This window comes from Mirounga angustirostris, unplaced genomic scaffold (assembly GCF_029215605.1).
Source record: "Mirounga angustirostris isolate CCGP_5_RB_7025 unplaced genomic scaffold, mMirAng1.0.hap1 SCAF_2, whole genome shotgun sequence".
Lineage (NCBI taxonomy): Eukaryota > Metazoa > Chordata > Mammalia > Carnivora > Phocidae > Mirounga > Mirounga angustirostris.
In genome coordinates, this window is record NW_026991710.1 from 134,439,234 (window position 1) to 134,464,809 (window position 25,576).

At 35.0% G+C, this 25,576-nt stretch overlaps 1 protein-coding gene across 17 annotated transcripts in view; it reads left to right on the top strand.

Moving 5' to 3' along the window:
- The window catches only part of RAPGEF2 (Rap guanine nucleotide exchange factor 2), a 237,474-nt gene that overhangs the window by 153,618 nt on the left and 58,280 nt on the right, over positions 1 to 25,576 (top strand). For 9 of the 17 annotated variants that reach the window (XM_045880209.3, XM_064585220.1, XM_045880208.2 and 6 more), the window contains one exon: positions 25,057 to 25,122. The exons of the other annotated variants lie outside the window; for them this stretch is intronic. In XM_045880209.3, coding sequence (XP_045736165.1) covers positions 25,057 to 25,122 — 66 coding nt within the window. The remainder of the gene's footprint in view (positions 1 to 25,056; positions 25,123 to 25,576) is intronic. 17 annotated transcript variants of the gene reach the window in all.

A 25,576-nucleotide genomic window follows, 5' to 3' on the forward strand; every position in this document is an offset into this window, starting at 1 on the left:
AAAAGTTTTAAAAGCTCAGTAAGTTGGGGAAAGCCTTATGGTGGCATTAAAGGCATCATTACTCTGTTTACCAACTGTTTTTTAACCTGCCTCTCCCCCTTTTGCCTGCCTCGGGTTATCTAACGGGAAGGGTGTTCCTTGAGCATTCTTTTTTTTTTTTTTTTTTTTTAAGATTTTATTTATTTATTTGAGAGAGAGAGAGAGAGAGAGAGCACATGAGAGGGGGAGGGCCAGAGGGAGAAGCAGACTCCCTGCTGAGCAGGGAGCCCGATGTGGGACTCGATCCCGGGACTCCTGAGCCGAAGGCAGTCGCTTAACCGACTGAGCCACCCAGGCGCCCTTCCTTGAGCATTCTTTTAAAAATTCCGCGCTATACGATAACTTTGAATCGTTGCAGATTTTTAAATGAATTACTTAAAATAAGTCAACTTGATACTGTAACCCCTTTTCCAGTTGTGCATTTTTTCTAAAAATTACTGGTATAAGTAGTGGGCTGTACTTACAGTAGATAAAACCTCAGTCATGATTGAGTAATAATTTTAAAAAGTGGTGTACATAAGAAAACGCTTTACTTAAATGCTTGGAATAAATCATAATAGCTGTTGTTTATTGAGCACTTATTGTATGACAGGGACTGTATATTATCTGACTTAATTATTACAACAACCCATTAAAGAAAGGTGTATCGTCACCGTTTTAGAGGTAATGAAACTGAGGCTTAGCAGGACAAAAATAAACTTTTCCAACATCTAGTAAGTGGTGGAGCCATCATGGGCCAGGTTTGTCTGGTTTCACGGCCCTGCTTTAACCACAAACCTATACTACTTCTCCTTATGGAGCCAAATTTGGAGTACATTAGGTGTGTAGACTGCATCATTATGAGAGCTGGTATTAATCAGTGGAATACATAACTTGAAAAAAATGCTTGCTTTTCTCCTGCTACTCTTTTTCCTGGTGTTTGTGACATTCCAAGCACTGTCAACATAAAAAAGCAACAATGCCATGATCAAAATTATTGTACAAAACTTTCATAAAAGTAGTTTTATAAAGCTACTTATTGCTTTGTGCAATTTTGATGTTATCTTGAGACTTGAGTTGGGATGATCAGGAATAGATGGAATTTAGCTCAGTTTCTTCCTCTTTCTGCTTTTCTGTGTTTGGCCTTATCACACACATACCTTTTTATTTTTGCTGCTTGACTCTGTAAACATAACCTTCATGCCTCAACTTCTGCTGTTCCCTTTGTAACTTGTGACAGCCTGACCTTGGCCACTTGTGCTTCATTGGAAGCACTGAGTCTTGCTGTTTCTTCTACCCTGTTTGTGCTTTAATGAAATCTGCATCTATCATGGAAGCCAACTTGAATTCATGATCACCTCTCAGAAGTCCATACTGGTCATGGTTCCTTTGTAGCCATAAATATAAATTTCATTATTTCATTAGCCCTAACCAAGAAGGGTATAATGTAGCTTAACCATACATCTAAATTCCTGTTGATCACTGAAGCCCTCTATAATCTACCTTCTCTTCCTTATGAACATATTTCCCCCCCAGTTAGGACTTTTTTGTTTAGGACAAGATGATCTGATTACAGACCCTTCAGATTCATTTTCTTTTCCTGTTTCTCAGAATGCAATGCTCTTTGCTTGACTTTCACTTGCTCCTTGTCTCTTCATATTCATCTCTGCTTTTTCTGAGTAATGATTTAGTGGCACCTAATATGTAATGCTTAATTTTATTTATTCTTCTAACCAGTGCTTGTAAATTGGTTTATTTACAGTTAGATGAGAGATCATATCTTGAATTAATTCTTCACCTTCCTTATACCATGTATTAAGGATGTAGTTGCAATTCGGAATTGTTAACTGTTAAAAGTACAGTATAGAGAAGGAAGAATAACAGGTGAGGGTCCGAGGCAGGAAGATATAGAAGCATATGAGGGATCAGAAGGTTAGGAAAATCAATGAGATCATCACTGTTAGAATGGATTATATTAGAGAGTAGGTCAATACAGGTGATGGAGAGGAAGATATTAGGATACCTGACAAATAATGACTATAATTTGAAGATCCAGCAAAGGAGTGTGACCTCCTCTTCATCTCCACCTCCCAAAGCACCCCCTCTATCTTTAACTAAAATAGATTTAAGAAAACTCAATTTTTAAGAAATTACTTTTTTCCTACCATGACAATTTGACCTTGTCTGTAAACACTGAGTAGAGTATCTCTTTAATATAATTTGATACATTTTCCTTAGCAATGTAGAAAATAGCATTAAGATTAATTATGAATGTTAGTTTATGCGTCTTTTGGGTTAAGATTCCACCTTTTCTTTATCTGATCTTTTTTTCATCTATTATAACAGATATATTTCCTAAGATGAAATAAACTCATCTCTTGGGAAGGTTTTTCACTGTGCTAGCTAGCAAAGAGGCCTGAGAGGAAGCAATATCCTATTGTTTTATTCAAGGACAAGGTCATCTTGTCTTGGATTTGGGCCAAGAAACCCTAGCAACAAATAATAGATCTTTTTACCCTGTTAGAAGTGAAGAAATCTATTTTAGAAACTTGCAGTGTATTGCAAGCACTACTTATATGTGTGATATTGAAAAAAGCTCTGTCTCATTGTGGAATATATTAAAGAAAAATCCTTACTTTTAGTCAAGAGAAGAACCATACTTCCCATCCTTGCTTTTAAATATTGTTTAATAATTTAATAATGGTCCATTTAAAAATAGACTGTATAAAAAGTAAATCAATTAAGATTAGTGAAAAGAGAATGATCAACTTAAAAAAAAAAGAAGAGAATGTTTAAAATGCATCATTAGAAGCTCAATTATTTCTTCTCCTTTAACTGTTTAACCATAGTAAGATCACTAATTGTAGTTTTCCCTTCTGATTTAAAATATCATATTTTATATGTTTGAAGTACTGATACTTAATTTGCACCAAAATAAATGCTCTGTAAATTTGGTCATGTAGCTATAAATATCCCTGAAATATAACCTGAAATTTCTTCAGTCCATTTCCTTGATTTTAGGTCTGACAACACTCTTAAAATATTTTATTCAGGTAATCTGTTTAAGAATCCCTCCAGAGTAATTGTGCAGTTTTCTTCATTTTCCTATGTTTAGTAATAGCCACATAAAATTATTTTTATTTAATTTAAATCCCTAATGAAGTACATTTTAATGCTTACTTTATGTACTTAGTAAAAAGAAAAAGAATAATTTAGTACCATCACGTCTTTGGCAGTCTTTTGTAAACCTTGGAAAACTTCACCTATTTAGATCAAATGACCATTTTATCATTATCCACATATTTTATTTGGATTGTGGTTTGGTTATGAACTTTTTTTAAAAAAAGAGGTTTTAAAAACAAAAGAACATGAGTGTCTGGATGTATATAGAGATACACCTGGGTGTGTGTGTGTGTGTGTGTGTGGTTTTTTTTTTTTTTAAAGATTTTTATTTATTTTTTGAGAGAGAGAGAGAGAGACAGCGAGAGAGGGAACACAAGCAGGGGGAGTGGGAGAGGGAGAAGCAGACTTCCCGCATGAGCAGGGAGCCCGATGCGGGGCTCGATCCCAGGACCCCGGGATCATGACCCGAGCTGAAGGCAGACGCTTAACGACTGAGCCACCCAAGCGCCCCTGTGTGTGTGTTTTAAAGGAAAGTTTGTAAATGTGTCCTTCAAATCCCTGTTAATTTCCTTGTTCTAAGATCTTTACTCTCTCTGACCTCCTTATTTTTCTTCATCATTAAGAAATGAAATTTATTTTTGAAGACCTGACATATGCTTGTGATTATTTCCATTTACAGTATTAAAATGCAAGTGCTATTAGTACTGACATAGAAGTTACAGAGGACTGGTTAAATACTGTGCCCATTTTATGGAACACAGATAAGGAACATGTACAAAAGCATATAGGAGAACATAAATATACATTGGTACTCCAAAGCACATAAAGAAATGATGTAGCAGAATACACTCACAAAAGCGTTGTGCATCATACAGGTAGTCCTCTTAAGTTCTCGGTCCCTGCCCTTGCCCTTTCTGTTAGTAGAGAAACACCTTGCCACCTAGAACTAGTCAGTTGTCAATCTCTGCCATGTCTTCTTCTTCTTCTTCTTCTTCTTTTTTTTTTTTAAAGAAGTGAGTTTTATTTATTTATTTGTTTGTTTTTTTAAAGATTTTATTTATTTATTTGAGACAGAGAGCATGAGAGGGAGGAGGGTCAGAGGGAGAAGCAGACCACCTTGCCACCTAGAACTAGTCAGTTGTCAACCTCTGCCATTTCTTCTTCTTAATTGAACCTGTAGCATAGGCCTTTTATGTTAGTTATGTTGTATTCTCTCTCATATATACTTAGTGTGTGTATATGATACATGATTGATCTTAATTGTACAGTCTAAGATATGTGTCGTATCTGCATAACTTACCAGTCAACCCCTTCTCTATGTTCTTTTGTATGTTAAGTCACTATATAAATACTCCCCTGTGCACTTCAAATCTCTTCATTCCATATCAGTACACCAGATCACACTGCATGTGCATTATAAAGGCTGTTCTCAGAGGTGTCTTAGTTATGGATTAACCTTACATTTGTTGATTGATAAAGTGATAGTCTGAAAACACCTTTCAGACTAAAGTATATATTCTGTTTTTGTGAACTCTAGAGAAATACATGATTGGCTTATATATTGACTTGGGTTGATTATAAAATGAAATACCCCTATTTCATTTCATTTCATTCATATATATATGCATTATATATATAATGAGTGTACTTCATGCATATGTGTTTGTGTAAAATAATTAAAAATAGCCCATAATCTCGTTTCTAATTTAGGTACATAGAAAAAGCTAGAATTTAATATTCTGCATAGTTTATTTTATTGGTAAAGGCTAATTTTAATTAGAGAACTTAAAAATACAGATCATGATGGGAGCACCTTAATAATGAATTATTTCCTGTAGGTCAACTTTTCACTAAGTTTAAGTGCTAGTACACAACTTCATGCCTTTCATAATAAACAGAGACAAACATGGCTGTAAAAAAAGCTATAGAGTTGTAATCTTGATTGTCTCTGTTCTCCTAGAGAAACAGAATGGGTTCAACTAGACATTTTTACTCTCTGAGTGATTTTGAATAAATGAAAGCACTCTTTTTTTTTTTTTTTTTTTCCTCTCTCAATAATCAGGAAAAATTTGGAGTTAAGTGGGGATATTGTGACATATAGTCTTTCTGGGTTTTATGGAACTGAGACGTGCATAGCACTTTTACTATTAGTGACAAAGAAGATTGCTTGGAGTTATCAATAAGGATTTAGGAGGTTCACTGGGCCTGTAGTGGCTGGGCAAGGGAGAGCCAGGGGAGGTTGGCAGAAGTTGAATGATGAGTACAATTTACAACCTAGGTTTCTAGTGATTGAGATGTGAAGGCTGAAATTAACTTTTTCTTTAAGGTTGATTAATCTCATACTTACCTGTTTTCTTAAAATACACTTTTCTTCATATTAAGTGGCAATTAAAAATAGGCATTTTATATTTGTATTATATTAATGTATAAAGTTTCCTATTTCTTGTTTGAATTCCATTTGTAGAAACAATCAAATGTCAAAATTATACTACTTTAGAGATAACATTTACCTAAATATAAAAATAATTTAAAATTATTTTAGAAGGGATACTGCCTGAATAGGTAAACTAATTTTTGGTGCTTGTTTGCTTTGTGTTATGGTTATTCAGGTGGCAGTTTAACCTGTGGCTTGTCTGCATTACTAGTTTTGTGCATAATTTATAATTTAAAAAATACATAACTTATATGTTCATTGAAGAGAAAACAGGTGAAGACAAGGACAGAAAAAGAATCAGAGTATTACTAGTCAGACAAAACCATTGGTAACATTTTAATACGTATCTTATTACAGACATATTCGTATTATACCATAGAATAAAATCTGGTAATAGCATTTGTTCTAGATTTTCCTCCCCCCCCAAAAATATATGTAGAAAATATATTTAAGGACAACTGATTTAAGAGACACACTGTAACTAGTATGAAGCTTCTATCCTAAGCTGCTTTGTCTACTTTATAGTTTCAAAGTTTGCCATATATTAAATATTGATATGTAATGTAGTATGTATTATATATAGTATTTTACCTTTTGAGGGAAAGTCATTTACTTAGAGCTTCTTTAGTTAGTGTTCGAATTCCATCCCAAATATGGAAGAGAAAAAATGCAAAATGTGATTTTAATAAAGCTTACTGTATTCATATCATTGTGCTTTTCTTGAAGTTTATGAAAAAATTTAAGATATTGGAAGTCAATATTAAAATGTCAAAAGAAAAAAGAAGTGAGCTTTCAAATGGCTTAGCTAAAGAAAATATATAAACACCTGTGAAGGCAGTCCTGTCCTCTTCCCTTTCGACTGTGTATCATGTCTTTTATCGCTGAAACCTTTTGTGTTCCTTTTAGTTGGGCATATTCCCAGATTTCTTTACCCTTCTTTATCCTGTTTGCTTATTGTCCCCCTGAAAAAAATTAACAACTTGCTATAAATAAGATTTAAAGCCTGTGTTTTGAAGAAAAACATCACAAAAGTTGACAGTAGTGATATTAAATGAAAGCTTACTTTTGCTCTAGAAAAAGAGATATGAATAACTTAAATATCTCTCAGTTTTTTTCTTAGAGCAAGACCACTTAAGCTCTCTCTTAGAATAGAAGAAGAGAATATAGATTGTAGTTCTCAAATAATAGAAGTGTTTTCAGTGTTAACTGAATAAAATGTCAAAATAAAACATTTAATGTTTTCTTTTATCCAGATTTCTATCAAAGAGATTGAAAAATATGGTTTGAAAATTTTGCAGCTGGTTGCATATATTTAAATGCTTGGGTGAGCAGTATTGACAAAAAATACATAGGAGTGCACAAGCAGGAATGTCACGTATAATTTGAGTAGTCTACAAAGACGGAAATAGGACCTGAGCTGTGCCACAAATAAGGGCAAGAGATAAGCAAGATGTGAAGAAAAAGGAAATGGGAGGAATGTTTGCAAGGCAAACAGAATGAGCTAAAGCACTGAATCAAAAGTGTTCATGCACAGTCAAGGAACAGTGAGTATAGATCAGCTCGGCCGAGGTGGAGGGTCAGCCAGAGGTACACACGTTGATGAGAGAGGGCTCAGACTGTAAAACCCTCTGAATGGCAGCTCAAAGAGTTTTGGCCCAATGCTGTGGATTCAGGTGTTAATTAGAAAGCCATTAATGGTAGAATATAGTGAAAAGTGTGATGTGGCCAGGGTACCACCTGAAGTATGGGCTTTGTTTTAAGTCTTTCTTGAGGGTAGCTAGTAGACAAACCATTTCTATCGATCTGGACATAGCTAACTAATCATTTCTTCTAATTATATTAGGTAAGCAGGGGGGATGGATCAAGAATTCCCTAACATTATTTTCTTTAAAAATTTGTATTTTAATGAAAATATAATTTTTTATCAAATTTAAGACACGATTGACGATTCATCTTGCTTTAAATAAATAACCCAGTATTTTTTTTCATTGATTTTTAGATGGATCCCAATTTCAAAGATGTTAAAATAAAAAAATAAACTGTGTATCTTAGAATCAGTGAAATAATGATATTAGTATACTACTTAATATAATTTTGTTTAATAACACTTGTATATTACAATAATAGTGCACATATAGTTGTGGAACTAGACATACAAAATCGCTGGTTTCAGGAAAATGTATTCTATATTTGGTCTTGATTTTTTGTGAATAAGACTTCACTTCTGTCTCAAGAGTTGCTCACAGAAGAGTAGCAGGAGAGACACCTGCTGACATGTGTATTAGTGTTATGTATGGGGCCTAGTGGAGGAATATACAGGGGGCAGCTGGAGCCCACCTGGTGGATATAAGTAGATGTAAGGAATATAAGGGCATTTCAGGCAGACAGATTTTGGAGGTTTTAAGCAGCAGATCAGAGTCATCCGATAGAAGAACTAGAAGCCCAAGATGAAATGAGGTTGAAGATGCCCTGCTCCCATATTGGTTTCTATGCTGTAATCTTGTAATTTATATGAAGCTATCTTTTCTACCTAAAGGAAACTGAATACTGAAATATATTTTAAAAAACTACCCTAGGGATCTATAGGAGCTCTTAGAACTTAGCAGTGAATGGGAGAGGGGGAATCTTACTTAAGTTCCAGGAGTAGTTTCACTTTTTATCTGTAAAAATAACCCAATTTAGGAAGTAGTTTGTACATGAAATAATAAAACTGTAATCTGACCAGTTGTAACCTTTGTGAAGAAAGTTACACAGAGAGAATGGATTAGGAAAAACTGTAGCCTAGTGGGCAGAGGAGGGCTCTAGGGCCAGGAACTTGGACTTACATTCTGGCTTCACCACTAGCTATGTGAGCCTAGCTAATTTATTTAGCTTCCCTATTACGTGGACTCCATTTGTAAAATGGAGATATGGTTGTGTGGAGATTAAACGAGGTAAAACTATAAAGTGCCTAGGGTAATGCATGGCCCATAATAAGCACAGTTCCTATGTTTTTAAAGGTGGCTGTTTATTGTCCATTATCCAGGAGGTAAGGAAAATTAAATCTGTCATGAGACTGTGTTAGGTTTTCTCTTTGCTTAGATAACATGTCCTTACATTGATTCACTTTTCTTTCTCTGCAGTTCCATACTCAGCAAGCAATCTTCTGTTCACTAATTTAGTATTAGAGTAAAAAAGCAACAGTAATAATGTCATTAGCTAAAATTGAAGGCTTCATATGTTCTAGGCAATGTTCAAAACTCTGTTCATATATCATCTCATTTAATCCTCATAACCATGTAAGTATATTGTCCTCCTTTTATACACAAAGAAATCAAGGCATAGAGAGATAAAATAACTTCCAAAGTGATACAGCTAATACATGGTGGAGCCAGTAGAAGTCGTTTCTTGTACATGTGTGCATGCATGCACGCACATGCGCACACACATACATGCAGATCTATTTTTGGAAGCTGCATGAGGGCACTAAACTTAGCTTCGAGTACACTATTGCAAGGATGGTCCAATTCCTTGTTTTCTATGTATCCTGTGGATTATAATTCTCATCAGAAAATTTGAAAACAGTTATATTTCTCCCCCTACGTTAAGATTTTCCTTAGTAAGTTTCAAAGGGATTTCGTATGTGTGATGTAGTAATTACCATCCCTACCACAAAATATAGAGTAACTTTACCTTGATCTTGAAGGAAATAAAAGAAATATATTTTATTCCCCTTTAAGTGTGGCTAGAGTTACAAGAGTGTAATTTTGTATTGAAGAATTACTCTCTTTACACGGAAGTTTTCTTTTGTTAATTCAACCTTTTCCGGGTCCCCACACATATCTGAGATTTCCCATCTGTATGGTTCTTCAGAGATCTTTCACATTACCTTATTTTTATACTTGAATATAGAAAAGAACGCTGTTTTGTTTTGTTTTGTTTTTCAACTTATTGTTTGGGTGATATGCTTGCCCTCTTAATTTGTTTCTAGTGCGATAAGTAATTTATAAGGAGCTAATTTTAGCATTTAGCCAGATGAGATGGTTTTTTCAGCCACACAGATTTAGCAACATTGTCTTAGCCATTTAAAATACAGATAAGTGAATCATAGTTAGATCCATCTTTGTCACAATGTTGACATTTCTTTAACCTCCTTCCCTATAACACATATTTTTGGGACTGTGGAATGTACTTACCTTTTAGAAAGCTGTGTTAAAATATACTTTAGCCTGGCCACAACAGTGACCCGAGATCTGATGATTATGGACTCTCTTGCAATTAAGAAGATTTTTCTTGGCAGTGCTCGTGGCCCTAGGTTCAGTCCCCATTCTTTGTGAAGTAGGATGGTGGGGAGGGCATTGTAGTAGGCTGGGTCAGAGACCATCCCTCAAGGTGTATCAAGTACTGGCTCTGTTAGCCATGGGATACACATTACTTCTTTTCTCTGTTTTGTTCCTTCCCCTAAGTGCTATCCACAGATACTGCAGAAAGAAGATATTGCCTTCAGTTGGTTTATAATAAACTTAATGGGTAGCTTTGAAGTGTTACTCTGAACCTGAGAGCACGCAGGATGCATACTGAAATGTCCTAGTGTAGCAAAACTCACTAACAGTGCTCATTGCATATCATCTTCAAGTATCTAACAGGGCTATTTAAAGCAAAAAAAAAAAAAAAAAAAAAAAGATAGCAGGACGGGAAGAATGAAGGGGAGGAAATTGGAGGGGGAGATGAACCATGAGAGACGATGGACTCTGAGAAACAAACCGAGGGTTCTAGAGGGGAGGGGGGTGGGAGGATGGGTCAGCCTGATGATGGGTATTAAAGAGGGCACGTTCTGCATGGAGCACTGGGTGTTATGCACAAACAATGAATCATGGAACACTACATCAAAAACTAATGATGTAATGTATGATGATTAACATAACATAAAAAAAAAAAGCAAAATACCTATTTCAGCTGTGAACCTTTCCCCATAGTAATAGGAAGGAACTATAGGTTTTTGTAGAGTTAAACAATAAAATACTTTATATACAAGAACCTTGCTTTGAGTCCTTGTTCTGATGTTTACTAGCTGCTCAACTATTAGGCAAGTCATGTAACTCCTTGAAGTTTCTGTTTTCTCACTTCACAGTGGAGATCATGATGACAGTACTGGTCTCCCTCACAACCTTGTTTTGAAGATTATTAATGATCACAGTCATAGTTAACAGTTGTTTTACTGAGTACTTTACACATATTATTTTCTTTAATTACCAAAATAATACTAGGACTGAAGTGAGAATCTCCCTGTGTTACTGATGAAAAACTTGAGGTTTAAATAAGAAAAACGTAAAAAGTTAATGTTTTCAGAATCTGCAGACTCTACAGCCTATGTGAATGTCAGTTATTGATGCTAGATTATAATACTCCAGAATCATTTGTCTGTGGGTTGGCACCCTACCTCTTCTTAGTAGCTGTGTGGCTTTAAGCAGATTAGTTAAATGTTCTGAACCCTTTTTCCTAGTCTATAAAGTGCTGTTAATGATGCCTACTTCATAGGTTGGTTGTGGGGATTACGTATGGGGCACAGACAGGGTCTGGCATTCGGTGGCATCCATGAGTTTGATTCCCACTTTTCTAGCCAGAAAATTTCCCTTTTCTTGGTTTTTAAATAGAATGTTGACAGTGATGTAGAGATTTATCTTTCTTTATCTCGTTTTAAGTTCATAGAACATGAGTCTCTGTTGGACATCTTCGATCAAGTATGATTTGCTTTAAGATCCTTCATTAACTACTTTTTACAAATGGGAACTGGTTTTCAAAATAGCTCATAAAAGATCATAGTTGCCATGAAAAATTCCCATTAAATTTTCCCTAAGTACTTTAAAAATTTTCCCCACTTATTAAGTGATTTTGTGCAAGTAGAGCTGCTTAGTAAGACCTGTCTTTGTAGTCATTTCGTGTGTGTGTGTGTGTGTGTTTGCAAGGAGGTATTTTTAGATAGTTTAGCTGAACAGCAATCTGACGTCTTTAGAGGAGACATCAGTTCATTATGTGGATACAAATTCTATGCTTTCAGCTTTTATACACCAAGTCTTAATTTAAATCTGTTCTTCTTGCCTTTTCTAACGAAAGAGACTATATCATGGTATGTATTCTATTTCTTCCTAAGGTTGGCCTTTCTGGTTAACCTTTGCTTAGAGAAATGATCAAATGCCTTTATTTTGCTCATAACTTAATATAGATTATAGAAGCATGGAATTTTGGGTCATATTTAAATATGCCATTATAGATTATGCTACACAGGGTTTTTCTATTGTGATGTGATTCAAGGGATTTAAAATAGTCATTATGGGGCTCATAAATGCTGCTTTCTTATAAGAAGAAAAATTTAAAGGCCAGGATGTGGGAGTTCTAGACCTCTTAACTGTACATACTGCTTTTCGGTCAAAAAAAAAAGCCTCTGCTTTGTGAAAGATAATTTAATGCTGAGCATGTAAGAGGGACTTGGTTATTTGCTTTCTTGTTGCTCTAAACACAGTGTTGTATATATTAAGTTACGATAATATTTTCTTTTGTCTGGTTCTTCTCATCTTTTTTAAAATTCTGGGAAAAGAAGCTCTTACAGCTTAAGCAAATTAATATTAGTTGTATCTGACCCTTGTTCTCACAAAAGTGTGCCTTTGATTAATAATAAACGTAGAACTTATGTATTTGTTTTTCTAATTTTACTACAGCTAATTTTGGGAAAGTATTTATATAGAAGTTCAAACGATTTTTAAAATTAATTTTCAAATATATGTTCTTTATTCATTTTCCAAAATTTAAAATTTGTATTTACTTCATGTCAAAATGTCTGAGCTTGAGTGAAAACTTTTGTTATTCATTTGAACATGTTATCTGCATGGTGTGAAGCTTCTAGGATTTAAAGCTTGGTTTTTAATTTTTAATTCAATTATTTGATACTGTGTGAACTAACCAGGATTTTAGTGCTATTTTAATTATTGCAGTGGAATTCCTCATGTTTTACTTTATTTTGTAAACATGAAGCTTTATCATAGAAAGATGAGTTTCCAAACCTAAAGAAAGATATGATCTTGGAGAGCCAGATTAATAATGGACATCTGTCTGAAGATGTAGAGAGGTTTCATTCTTCAAAAATAAATAAATAAATAAAAAAAATATAGTAGGGTCAGACATGACATTTTTGTAGTATGAAAAACAGAAAAAGGAAATCCTAAAGCCTGACATTTAAAAAAAAAAATCTTTCTTGTTCTTAAAAATTAGTGGTGTTATGTAACCACTTAAGAATTTAGCTGAAGCCTGATATTAAGTGACTCACATTCCTAGCTTCTTAATGATGCTTCTTTACAGTGAAGTTCAAGCAGTTGCCAGATTTTTAAGTCATGAGTTCATCCCCCCCCCAAATTTGCATGCAATAAAAATTGACAAGCTGTGCCAAAAAAGGTGTTAACACTGAAATTCTTATATGCTAAGTGCAACATATTTTATGTTGGCTGTTTCTCAGTGAAATCATCTATATTTAAATTTAAGAGAAGTGAACAACTTTAGGCTAAAGTTTCTTTACTGAAAAGTGGTATAACAGCTCCTAAATCTGGCTTTATTGGATCCTTCTCCTAATTCCCTTAGCACTTCTGTCAGAAAAGCCATTGTTCTTTCAGAGTTGTTTACCCCAAATCAACCAAGAAAGGTATCTGCCTTCTTCTAACGCAATAATATACTAACCATATCAATTAAACATGCTCTCAGGTAAGGCAAATGTTTTCTTGTCTCACCATTCACTGACTTTAGGGAGATACTTATATAATAAGCTTCTTACACAAATAACACTGAGCAACCCTTAGGACTTGTGAAATTGAACACTTCAAGGATTTTTTTAAGGTACCTGGTGGGACTAACCACCCTGGGGAGGATTTAGGTTGAAAATATTAAGGATGTTGTTAATCCTTGCTCCCCCACCCCCACTCCCACACCACACCCACCCACATGTACACATAGAGCAGGTCATCTGCTCTAAGATTAGCAAAGCAGTGTCCTTGTGGGGATATGCAGTACCTGACTTGTCAGGTATCCCTTCACGTCGACACCCCACCCCCCTTTTCCTGAATTAAAGGTGATTAAATCTTTATTGTTGTTCCATTCACTTCAGAATATCTCACAGATTTGAAACATAATTAAGTGGAATATATAGAATTCTCGGCAGTTGTGTATTTATCATCACCTTCCCCTCCTTTCACCACTTAAATCAGTTATTCACTTTGGAATAAAGACGTCTTAATTTACTCTCTGCATTGACCTAAGATTATTTCCACCTCCTTTACTTTTAATTTCCTATTCCCCAGTTTTCTATAGTTGGTAGAATACATTAGAATAAGCCTTGTTTGGTCATATATGAAGATATGCGTCCTATCTAGTTTGATATGAAGATACCTAGTTTATAAGCATCAGAGAATAACAGATGTCAGACCATGGTCTTCAAGGGAAGAGGATACACAAAAGAAATCAGATTATGTCTTATTTGCAGGATGTGTTTGTTATTGGTGTCTTGGTTACTATTTAGTTTTTCTTGATTCTGATATTTAAGTGAGTTTTCTTAAGATGTAAAAGAAAGAAGATTTCTATCTTAGGAGGTTTGTTAATCCTGAAAGCATTTAAAGAACAGGCTTTATTTGCAAAGGCACATTAAGTCAAATGACAAACATCTAGTTCAACTGAACTTTTATTAGCTTTATACATTTGGAGGGGGTACTAGGTATTTTGCAAGTTCTTTAAAAGATTCTGTGAGCAAAATTCTGGATGTTTAAGCTAACTTTAAAATATAAATGAATTCCTATTTTACATTCCTGTGGGGCTACTTTTTAAATTTTTTGCTAGTGTGTATCTAACACTTTTATATTAATGGCTTAGATCAAAAGGGAGAGAAAATGGGACCTTGTATCTCTTGTTGCCCCATCTGTTTATTGATTTCAAGAACCTTTATCCCATCACAGTATAAATCAAAATATTTTCTTCCTCATCATCATAATCAACTTGATCATCATTTATTATTTTTATATGTATTAACATGTAAACACTTAATGAGCAGGTGAAAAGTCTTACAAAATTGTGCCCCCCAAGCCAGACATCCATTGGTTGATTATAATAAAAGTCAAGACTATATATTCAATTACCCACTAGATATATTGATGTAGATGTTGTCAACTCAGATTTGACATGGCCAAACTATAACTCCTGAGTGTTCTCCCAACCACCACCAAAAAATAAACCCAACCAACTAACTTATCGAGTAGGCCACAAATACCTATGATTCTCTAGTTTTCCTCATCTCATCATCTTTGGCATTAGCATCTATTAAGATATTGAAGCCCTAAAGCTACAAATTATCTTTGGTTCTTCATGTTGCCCCAAACTCATTATTCTTCATCAAATCCTGTTTGTTATACCAGGTAAAGGGACTTGCTTCTGTCCTTACATGTAAAGACCCTGACCACTTAGCATTATGAAAGTTACATGCTTTTCTGAGAGCAATCACTGTTTTAAGACACATAATTTGTGACCATAATTATGTGTCTGTAATTTGGAATTGAGATTAAAATTAATCCTACATTATTTTTGATATATATAAACATCATACATCATTAATAATGAGTTCCAAGTTACTTTTCCCTTTTAGTACTTTTTGTGTTCTTCAGAATACTTATTTAAAAATATTAATGCTACAGTTTATATTGTAGAGAATTTGGAAACTCAAATTAATTTTTTTCTATTACATAAACATAAGATCTGGATTCTAGTGTTAGCAATGCCATGCTAATTCACCTTCTCAGACATCAGTTCTCACAACTGTGAAATGAGATTATGTTAAATGAACCCCTAAAAATACTCCCAGGTCTGTCACTGTAGTTCATACACAACCTTGCATTTGTATAATGCTTTATATTACTGGAATTCTTTCACATTTATCCTCCATTCATTCTCACAGCTCTCTTGTGAGATGGGCAGGACAGACCTTGTTATGTCTGTTCTACGCTGGTGAGGAAATTGAGTTGCAAGGAATTTAAATGATTTTCTTGAGTCACACAGACAGCTTAGAACTAGCCATGTCTTCTTTTTATAATGTCATATTATAAACTGTGACCTCCTAATGCTACTCTCTGGTTAGGTGCTTTGTCAAAAGAAGTATCAATTTTATTAGGATATTTAATAAATTATTACTGAAATAATGTGAATATTTCTATAATCTGACCCCTTGTTCTTTGGAAATCTGTTTAGGCACCCACAGAACTTATAGGAGGTCAGAACTAATTACTAAAGTATTGTAGCAACCAGTGCCATATAATTAATCGCCATTATGGTACTTTAGATAGAATTTTTATCTTTTGAAGAAGTTAAACAGTTGATTACAGAGACCCCTCTAAGTATCACAGGTTAGGTTTCAAAAGGCCACTTTGTTTGCAGTAACCTAGATGGCATGCCTCACTCTGTCCTAACTTGTCTTTCCACTTGCATTCTAACCTCTTGGAATCTGTTCTCCCTCCCCACCACCCTACCAGAATGATCTTATAAAACATAACTGGATCTTGTTAATTGCATATTTAAAAAGTCCAATGTCTTCCCATTGCCCTTAAAAAGCCTAGTTTTTAGCAGGAATAGTTCTGCTCTTCTGACCTCATTTGTACCACTTTCCCCCTCAAGCATTCTCTCCCTTTCTCCCATCTAGTCACCTTGGACTTCTGTTTCTTGAACATTCCTAGGTTCTTCCCACCTTAGGGTCTTTGCCCTTGAGATCCCCTCTACCTATAAAGCTCTCCCCGCCCCTTGTTTGGCTAGATCCTTTGTGTTTATTCATCCCTCATCTCAAACGTCATTTTCTCAGAGCCACCTTTCCAGGTTGCCCAATCTAAAATAGCGTCCCAGAAAATAAGATAAGATAACCTCCCTGTTCCCAACCACCACTGTCCATTACATCACCCTACCTTTTTAGTATTGTCTTTACCGTAGTTACTCATATCTAAAGTTGTTTTGTTTATTGTTATTTTTCTTGCTGTTCCACCCTCAAGCCCCTCCTGCCTCTAGAAATGTAAATTCTAGGGAGCAGGAACTTTGCCAGTTCCAGTCAATTGCCATATAACTAGCTCCTATAGCAATGCCTGGTTAATTGAAGCAAGTCAGTAAATACTTGTTAAATAATTAAGTAGATGAATGAACCTTACAATTCTGAAGTAGAATTCCAACACTCTTCATCTTCCAGGCTCCTCTTTTGGATCTCTACAGATAGAAAGTCAAAAACTTTTTAGCCCAGAGGCTTTTGTCCTTAACTTTTTTGTCCTGACTTCTGGGAAATCCAAACTAAATATAATGCTTAACTATAGTTATTGTAGGCCTAGGTTTTATATAATTCCATCCTTCTTCTGTTCCTTGTCTTTTCATCTTATTCTGGTGATCCTGCATATAACTGCTGGTAAGAAGAGGTGACTGTGGAATTGGGAAGGGAGAGAGAACATTGGCAACAGATAGTCTTGTTCAGTGTCTCTCAGCCGCTTTGTCTTCAGCTCTAAACTAGGGTTAATAGTTCTGTGGTTCGTGCATGTATTAAGTACCGACTATAGCTTGGGCACTTTGAAGCAAGGGAAAGAGTGATGAAAAAGGCATATTCCCTTTTGGACTCACCTAGAGTCCTAGAGAGTTAAATCAACAACTATGGTAAAGTGTGGTTAAGTTCCATCACAGGCAACATTCTCGGTGTCACAGGAGCATCTTATAAGAACTTCTCACCTCTACGAGGAAAGTTCAGAGAATTAGCCAGCCTAGGGGTAAGTGTTCTTCTAGGAGGAGGGAACAGTGAAGACCCAGGAGAGAGTTACAGCGTCTGACTTTTCAATAACCATAAAGAGCTTTAGAGATCTAGTATGGAGACTGAGAGGGCAGAGAGGTGTGTGAAAAGATTAGGAGGAGAAGCTGGTGGGTGCAGTGGTTAGGAGTGTAAACACTTGCCTGAGGGTGAAAAGAGTCCATAAAAGATTTGTGGCAGGGGATTGACAAGATCAGGTGTGTATTTTTCTGTCCTCTTTTAAAAGTTTACTCTGGCTGCAACATGGAGAAGAGATGGAAAGGGGGAAAAAAATAAAAGACTTGCAAGGAGCAGCAGGAGAGGACGAAGGTGGTGCGGGACCATCAGAGGGAAGTGGGATAGTATTTGTAAATCCCCTGGCACAGTGTTGTCACTGCAAGTGTGGCTCATTTTGTAAGTTCTTGTTTTTGCTGAAGGTGAATGGAGGCTATGTAACTTCCAGGTTATGAAAGTTAAACTGTTTATATCCAAAGACATGTTCAATTTATTAAGTGCTTGTGTGTGTGCATGTACATGCATACACACATGCACTGACATCACGGATTATATTAAACCAGTCATAAGATTCCCTAAGTGCATCTTGATTAATGCTATTCTATTTTCCTGATTTAAACTTGGGGTAATAAATTAATATGCGTACACGTACATGCTTAACAGAAAAGTTCAGAGAAAGTAGTTGAAGTTTGAGGAAAGTAAAACCTTAATGGACTGATAGAGTACTAAATGTTGGTGTTAATTTAGGAAGAATGTGCTTTCTAAGAGAGTCGCTCAATTGATTATGTAAATAAATCTTTGCAGATGACTGAGAAGGTCATGAAAAATGCTGGAGCATTGACAGAAGTGAGGGTATTAGGAAGGAGTCTCCTTATGAGGTAACGTTGTGTTTGACTGTGTCTTAGTAATTCGAACTATTCATTTGATGATATGGTGTCTAAGGTTTACTAGTCCAAACAAAGAAAAAAAAAAAAAAGGGAAAGATGAAGGAAAAAGAAAAATCTGTTAGACTTCTTGGAATTTATGCACTTTGTGTTTCTGCTGACCCTGGGCAATGAGTAATGTACCACACATGTTGAGTCGGTTCTCCCATAGTGCCCTCCAGACAGAGCTAAAGCAATGAAATTATCTGGTGTGCCAGGGTTGACACATAAAGCCCTTGACAATAAACATTAAATTAAATGTCCTAGCATTGAAGTCCTTGGAAATAAATGCTGAAATGAATATCTTTATCTTTGAAGTAAAAGGAAAAAGTGATACACTAGACACATAAAATTAATACCTACTATTTTTGTTAGTAACTTAAGAGGGATAACATGTAATTATTTTTTGATTTAAAGATTATCATCTAGCTAAGTTGTAGGACTCATCACTGGAAAAGTAGCAGTTCTGGTGGTAGTGTTTGAATGAAATCTAGAAACGAACCATTAGAGGTAGGATCCGAGAAGTCGATTAAAATCAAAGTCGTTTCCTCTGTGTGTGTACATGTGTGTCTCACATAAATGGAGTGGGATTTTTCAGTAAATTAAGTTACACAGCCAGTGTACCCATGAGCGATAACTTCGAATAGACACGACTTCACAGTTGAGTCACACTGCCTATGGTGTATCCATCAAGACAAGCTACAATGCCCTTGTTTGCTGATGGCCTCTTGATACAAGCTGTAATAAACATCTTTTTCTCTTTAAGTCATGTGGAATTACTCATAAATATTTATCAAACAAGTAACATATATTCACAATAAACACTTTGGAAAAATGCTTTAAATTCAGGATGCATACATTGTGAGTGCTCAAAACCCTCCAGTGGCTTCCCGTGTCACTCAGGATAAAATCCAGAATCATTACCATAGCTTTCCTACATGATTTCAGCATAGAATATCTCTCTGTACTAATTCCCTCTGATCTTCTCAGAGCTTTTACTAACCTTCTATCTATTCCTAAAACATACCAAGGCCGCCCCTGCCTTTGACTTTTGCTCTTGATGTCCTTGTATTGCAAAATGCCTGTTTCCCCATTATGTATCTGTAGGGTTCAGGCATTTGCTCCATCAAGGTCTTTGAAATGTAATCTTAGTGGTGAGACCTTCTACCCTCTATATCCTGTATCCTACTTTATTAGTTTTCAATTTACTTAACTCTGTGTGACATATTCTTATTTGTTTGATGGTCCTACTACCACACACAGATGCTAGGATGTAAAGTCTATGGAATCTAGGATTTGGGGGATATCCAAGCTTCTTCCTAGGGAAATAAAGATTCAATAATTCCTATTTTTAAAAGATTACAACATAAATTTTAACACAATTATTTTTTTTCTTAAGTGGTCAGTCTATTCAATGAAATTTTTGAGTACTTAAATCAGTTGACTACAAGTGGGTGGGTTCTAGACTTAATTTTCCATTTAATTTATTCAGTATTTTTTGAGAACAAATAATTATTTTTGAAGACTGGTATTTCCATCATATAATATTTGTGTCATGAAATGTGAGCAGATATTAGTAGTCTCCAACTCATAGGGCACTGAACAACTCCAAAGATATTTTATACTGTCTTTGATTTATAAGGTACTATGATACTTAGTTGATTTTGTTAAGTTGTATAAATAGCTAAGAATTTTTAATAAAATGTTTAATAACTATATTCCTTTGGCTTAGAGATGACTAGACTTATCTCACTTTTACACAAAGACAACATATATTATAAAAATATATAGAAAGTAATGTATGTGTTATATATATAAAGTATGTGTGTGTATATATATACATACGTATGTATGTTTATGTGTATATGTGTGTAGGTGTATGTTATGTGTATTATTAGATAACATAACACACATATATACATCTATAAAATATATATATCTAGCAAAATGATATAATTGGAACTGTTCCTTTAGAAAATAAGTGAAAATGTAAAAAATTTTCTCATCTCAGTATCACATCTTAGATCTTCCCTGGCTATCCTGTGACTCTTCATCACATCAGTCTCTCTCTCTCTCTCTCTTTTTTTTTTTTAGTTTTTATTTGAATTCCAGTTAGTTAACATACAGTGTGATATTAGTTTCAGGTGTACAATATAGTGATTCAGCACTTCCACACAATACCCGATGCTCATCACAAGTGCCCTCCTTAATCCCCATCGTCTATTTCACCCATCCCCCCACCCGCCTCCCCTCTGGGAACCATCAGTTTTGTTCTCTATAGTTAAGAGTCTGTTTCGTGGTTTACCTCTCTTTTTTTCCCCCCAAAATCACTTGTTTTGTTTCTTAAATTCCACTTGTGCCTGAAATCATATGGTATTTGTCTTTCTCTGATTGACTTATTTCACTTAGCATAACACATCAGTCTCCTTTAATCTTTGTTGAATGCAGCACTTATCACTATTTGACAGTTTTCTTCATTATCCTTTTATTGTTTGTCTCTACCCACTAGTTGTAAGATCCATGAGAGCAGGGAGTTTATCTTTCCTACTCCAATATCTAGAAAACCTGGAATAGTGCCTGGTATACTAGCATAAAGTGGGTTTTCAATAAATGTGTTGAATATGTAGAAAAACTCTAATGTTTATTTTATCCAAATTGGACCTAGTACTATGAGGTCAAGATATTTTCAGAGCCCCACCTACTTCTCCTTAAGGAATTTAGAATTTCATTGTGAAAGATTTTTCACAAATAGGTCTCACTGAGTATGAGTTAAGATATTTATGTGTTAAGACAATGTATTTACATGAGTTATTTATATTTATTTATGTGAGTTAATGATAATGTATTTATATGAGTTAAGATACTGCTAGCCGTTGTACCAAACAAAACATAATGGTTCAAACACGGTAGAAGTTTATTCTCTTCTGCATAAAATCTAAAGCAAGTCCTCTTGATTACTTAGTGGATAGTTCCCTTCTAAGCAGTGTTTCGAGAATCCAGTCCCCTCTGTTTTGTGGCTCAGTTGTCTAACCCTCAAAACAAAGTTTCTGTTGTTGTCCAGCAGACATTCTTTTGATGCAAGGGGAAAGATCATGACAGTCTTAAGGAAGATTTTTATAAGGTGTGGAAATGGCATCTATCACTGGTGTTTGTCCATACTCGTAAGGCTTGAACTCACTTATATGGGCACATACGTAACTATAAGGGAGGCTGGGAAATGTGGTCCAGCTGTGTTTCCTGGAAGGGAGGACACTGATGAATAACTAGCCAGTCTCAGACATTTTATGGTATTTTGTCATCTAGAGACCTTAGTACCTTTGCATTTGGATGTGTGGTAGCTTTTATAACGTTTAAAGAGTTAAAAACTACTTGTAGGTTAATGTTTTTAATTCTGTGTGAGGCTTTCTCCCCAAACCAACTGTTTTATTTTTATTCAAAAAGAAGGCAGCTTAAGGTTCTCCATAGATCCCCTGGGAATCTTTTTTCCTTGACTTTAAACACTCATTTCCCTAACTCCATACTCCCTTGAGCATTTTTACAGCCGGGATAACTAAGCATAGTCCCTTTGGAGCTCATCAGAGTTGTTGTCTAATTGGTCACAGAAGTTGGTTTCAGGTATCAGCAGCAACTTCTCAACCTCTCCAGAGACTGCTACTTCCATAGCACTGGTCCCCCTTGGTCCTGGAAAACAAGAGACTGAGGACTCAAGTTTTAGCAACTGCAAGAGATTATCACTTTTACCATATGGATAATCACAAATTTTGCTAAGAAGTGTATTTATTGGGCTGGTTTTTACATTAGAAAATAAAGCTGTTCTTATATTAGTGTAAAGTTCCTTTAAGGTGTTTACTGTTTAAATAAGGGAAAAGATAGGTGCAAAGATTGGGTTAGAATATGGCCCCAAATAGTAAATATCTAGAGTCAGGGTACAAAATAAAAAGGGTAGAGATTTTAGAGCCTCCTACCTGGAGGCCTTGGACAAGTCACTCGAGCTGTTTGAGTTCTGTCTCTTTAGCAGCATCTGGGCTTTTTTACAAGTATTAGAACAAATAGACATCGAATATTGAGCTCCTTGCTCATTACACAGTACATACCCCCCAAATAGTGGCAGTCATTGTTACTAACACGAAGAGAAAATGCACGAAAGGGTTTGGGATTTAAATAGGTGGAATGCTACTGAGAAGATGATGCTTAAAATACCTGACTCAAAGCCAGCAGCTGCCATGTATTTTATTGACAATTTCTTGGACTGAGTGATCTAGGCTTTTTTTTTTTTTTTTTTTTTTAATCCCTTGGAGAAATGTGTGCTTTTCAGATTGGTGGTTATTGATGATTGCAAATAAATTGAAAAGAAGAAGGGATTATATGTTGTGTAGGAGAGTTAGGATGGGGGGCTGGAGTGAGAATGGAGTGGCTGTCTCTTAAACCATCATAAAACTGTGTTTCTTAATAGGCAACAGGATGTTTCATGGCCATATATCATAATTAATCAACCACCTCAGTATTTCTGTGGAAAACTGTATAGACATTTGTTTTATTTTAGGTCCCAGATAAGCATTTTCATTTTGAAAAGATACAGCTATCTTTCAAATGACGAATTTTCACTGGTTCTGATATTAATTATAGAACTGCTCTCACTATGCCAGGTGTCCTCCTTTAAGACGATGAAATTCATTGACTAACTTATAACTAACTCGGTGTATATGTCTGCATAATTTTTTTCTGATTATCAAATGTTAGGGAAATTATACATCAGGCAAGGTTTAGTTTCTGCCAAAAATAAGTGCCAGAAAAGGAGTTGCTCTCCTCACATATTTTATGAGGTTCTCTCTTTTTTACATTAAAAAAAAAACCAAAAACTTAAAATACTCTTCAGTAAGGAACATAATGCAGAAATGACCTCAAGCAGTGCTAGCTTGGAATGCTTACCAGTGTCACATGATGGAACTGGCATAAAGGAGTGAAAGAAGCTTTACATTTTACACAGATTTAATAATGATTCCTGGGTGTGTGATCTCAAAATGGCAAGTACTGGATATTGCCATAATATTTTAAAGATGAGTTTATAAGGTATATAGTAAATGATTTTATAAAGAACCTATAAGATAAATGAAAAATCAACTTCACTAATGCACATTATCACATACAGACTCAAAAAAGTAATATATCTCAAATAATTTAGAAGGAATGAAAATTCTGTTAGGAAGCAGATGTAAAGTTTTAATAAATTGATTTTATGAAAGTGACAGTGAAAAATTAGTTTAAATTAGTATTTTCCTGTATGATTTTAAAATTTGCACAAGAAGCTATATCAATAAATTGATATAAGCAGCCATGTGACCATTTCATTAATATCCATGAGAGTTTTCAGGTCAGCTACTAAATAAATACATTAAATTTAAAGCTTAAGTGCATGTGCTCTAGAGCCAGACATCCAGAGCTGTAATCTTTCTTCACTGCCTCTTCACTACGTGATCTTGGTGCAAATCACTTAACTTTTCCGTGTCTTAGTTTCCTCCTATTTAAAATGGTCATAATAACACCTACTTCGTAAGATAGTCATAAGAATTAAATGGCCTAATATATCTGCAAGTGCTTAGGTCCGGGTCTGGCACAAAGGAACTCATATACAGGTGTTTTTAGTATTGCCTTGTCTTTGAAAAAAATGGGGCACAGCCTTACATTTTGAAATATATGGTACCTAAATAAGTTCATACATTTTCTCATCATACTAAAGGATTCTACTTTTCTGTTTTGAAGTAAATGTCACGTGGATTCCTTCTGTTCAGTGCTTTCATTCCACATCTAGTAGAAAAGGCTTTCTAAAAGTATTTGCTTAAAAACATCAATTTACTAGTTATGGTTGTTTATTTTCCTCAACAGAGGGTAATGTGTGTTCTATTTGTGTGCAAATTATCACTATTTCATAAGTATAGGAATTAAATTTTAGATAGATTGTAATTTGTCCAACTCTAGCCAATGAAGTTTATGATTCATTTATGTTACCAACCCCAAAAAACATGAGAGTGACTTTTCTGCCTTGGAGTGAGGGCTAGGTCACTACCATATCTCGGTAGCTAATTCTAACACGTAAAGGTTTATTTTTGGACAGAAAGCCATGTGAAATAGTCATGTGTATAAGTATCTTCATAGCAAGTCCTCTCTATTAAGTTCCCTTTAAAGCATTATTTTCATGTAGGAAAGTAGCAAGGAATTTTTGAAATAAAGCATGACTAAACTTGGACTTTGCTCCTGTTCGGTGGTGTTTCTGTTCAGACTGTCCTCTAGAGGCAGTGTGCTCAGGATGCCAAGAGTATCTTTCTGTGGTTAAGCCATACCAGGTTTCAGCATGTGTCTGGGTCAAGTACATGGAGGTGTTTGCAGTCAAACATCGTAAGACTATACACACAAAAGCACAAACTCCCCAAGATGTTATCACTTTGAGAGAATTCTTAGCTATGACAATTTGAATGTTTATAAAAGAGAGTAAGTAATTGGACTACAAGCATATCATGATAATGAGGTTATTTACTTTACAGAATTTAGTACAGTATTCTAAGCAGCGAGCTCGTCCATATAAACATATGGTTTATGTAAAATGTAACATATAGACGGGGGAATATATATCATAAGTAAACTACTGTAATGGTAGTGTTAGGTATGACAGTGTCAAAAATAAGTCAGGTTTTTCTCTCTTTTTTTTTTCATTGTATTTGAAAAACATCTGACCTAAGGTGATGGAGAACCTTGACTGGAAAAATGCCAGAGGGAATGAAAAGGAAGAGAGAGGCATCAGTAAGGTAGATTCTGTAGTTCACAATGATTATTTCATTTAGTCCTTGTATTATGTTATATTCACTTGATAGAAGAAACTAAGGTACACAGAAGTTAATTAACTTGTCCAGAGTTTCCTGAGGAAGAGGTTGACCAGAGGATAACCCCATATATGTTGACATGAAGCTTATGTCTTTTGAGCCTTGCAGGAAGCTGGGAGAATGTTCTTACAAATGATTAATTTTTGTCAGGTTTCTCCAGTAGACATAAAGCAAATTCTTGTAGACCCACTCCTGTGAAACATAGTCATATCAACATTAAAAAATGTCTCCATGTATTTTAATGAGAAATATAATTAGATCTATTCATTTATTAAATTATTATCTCATGACACTTTTAGGAAAACTGTTTCTTGCTTTTATGTTTATGAACAAAAGAAACTGTATATTGTGCAAATATCTTTCTCTGTGGAATACTGAT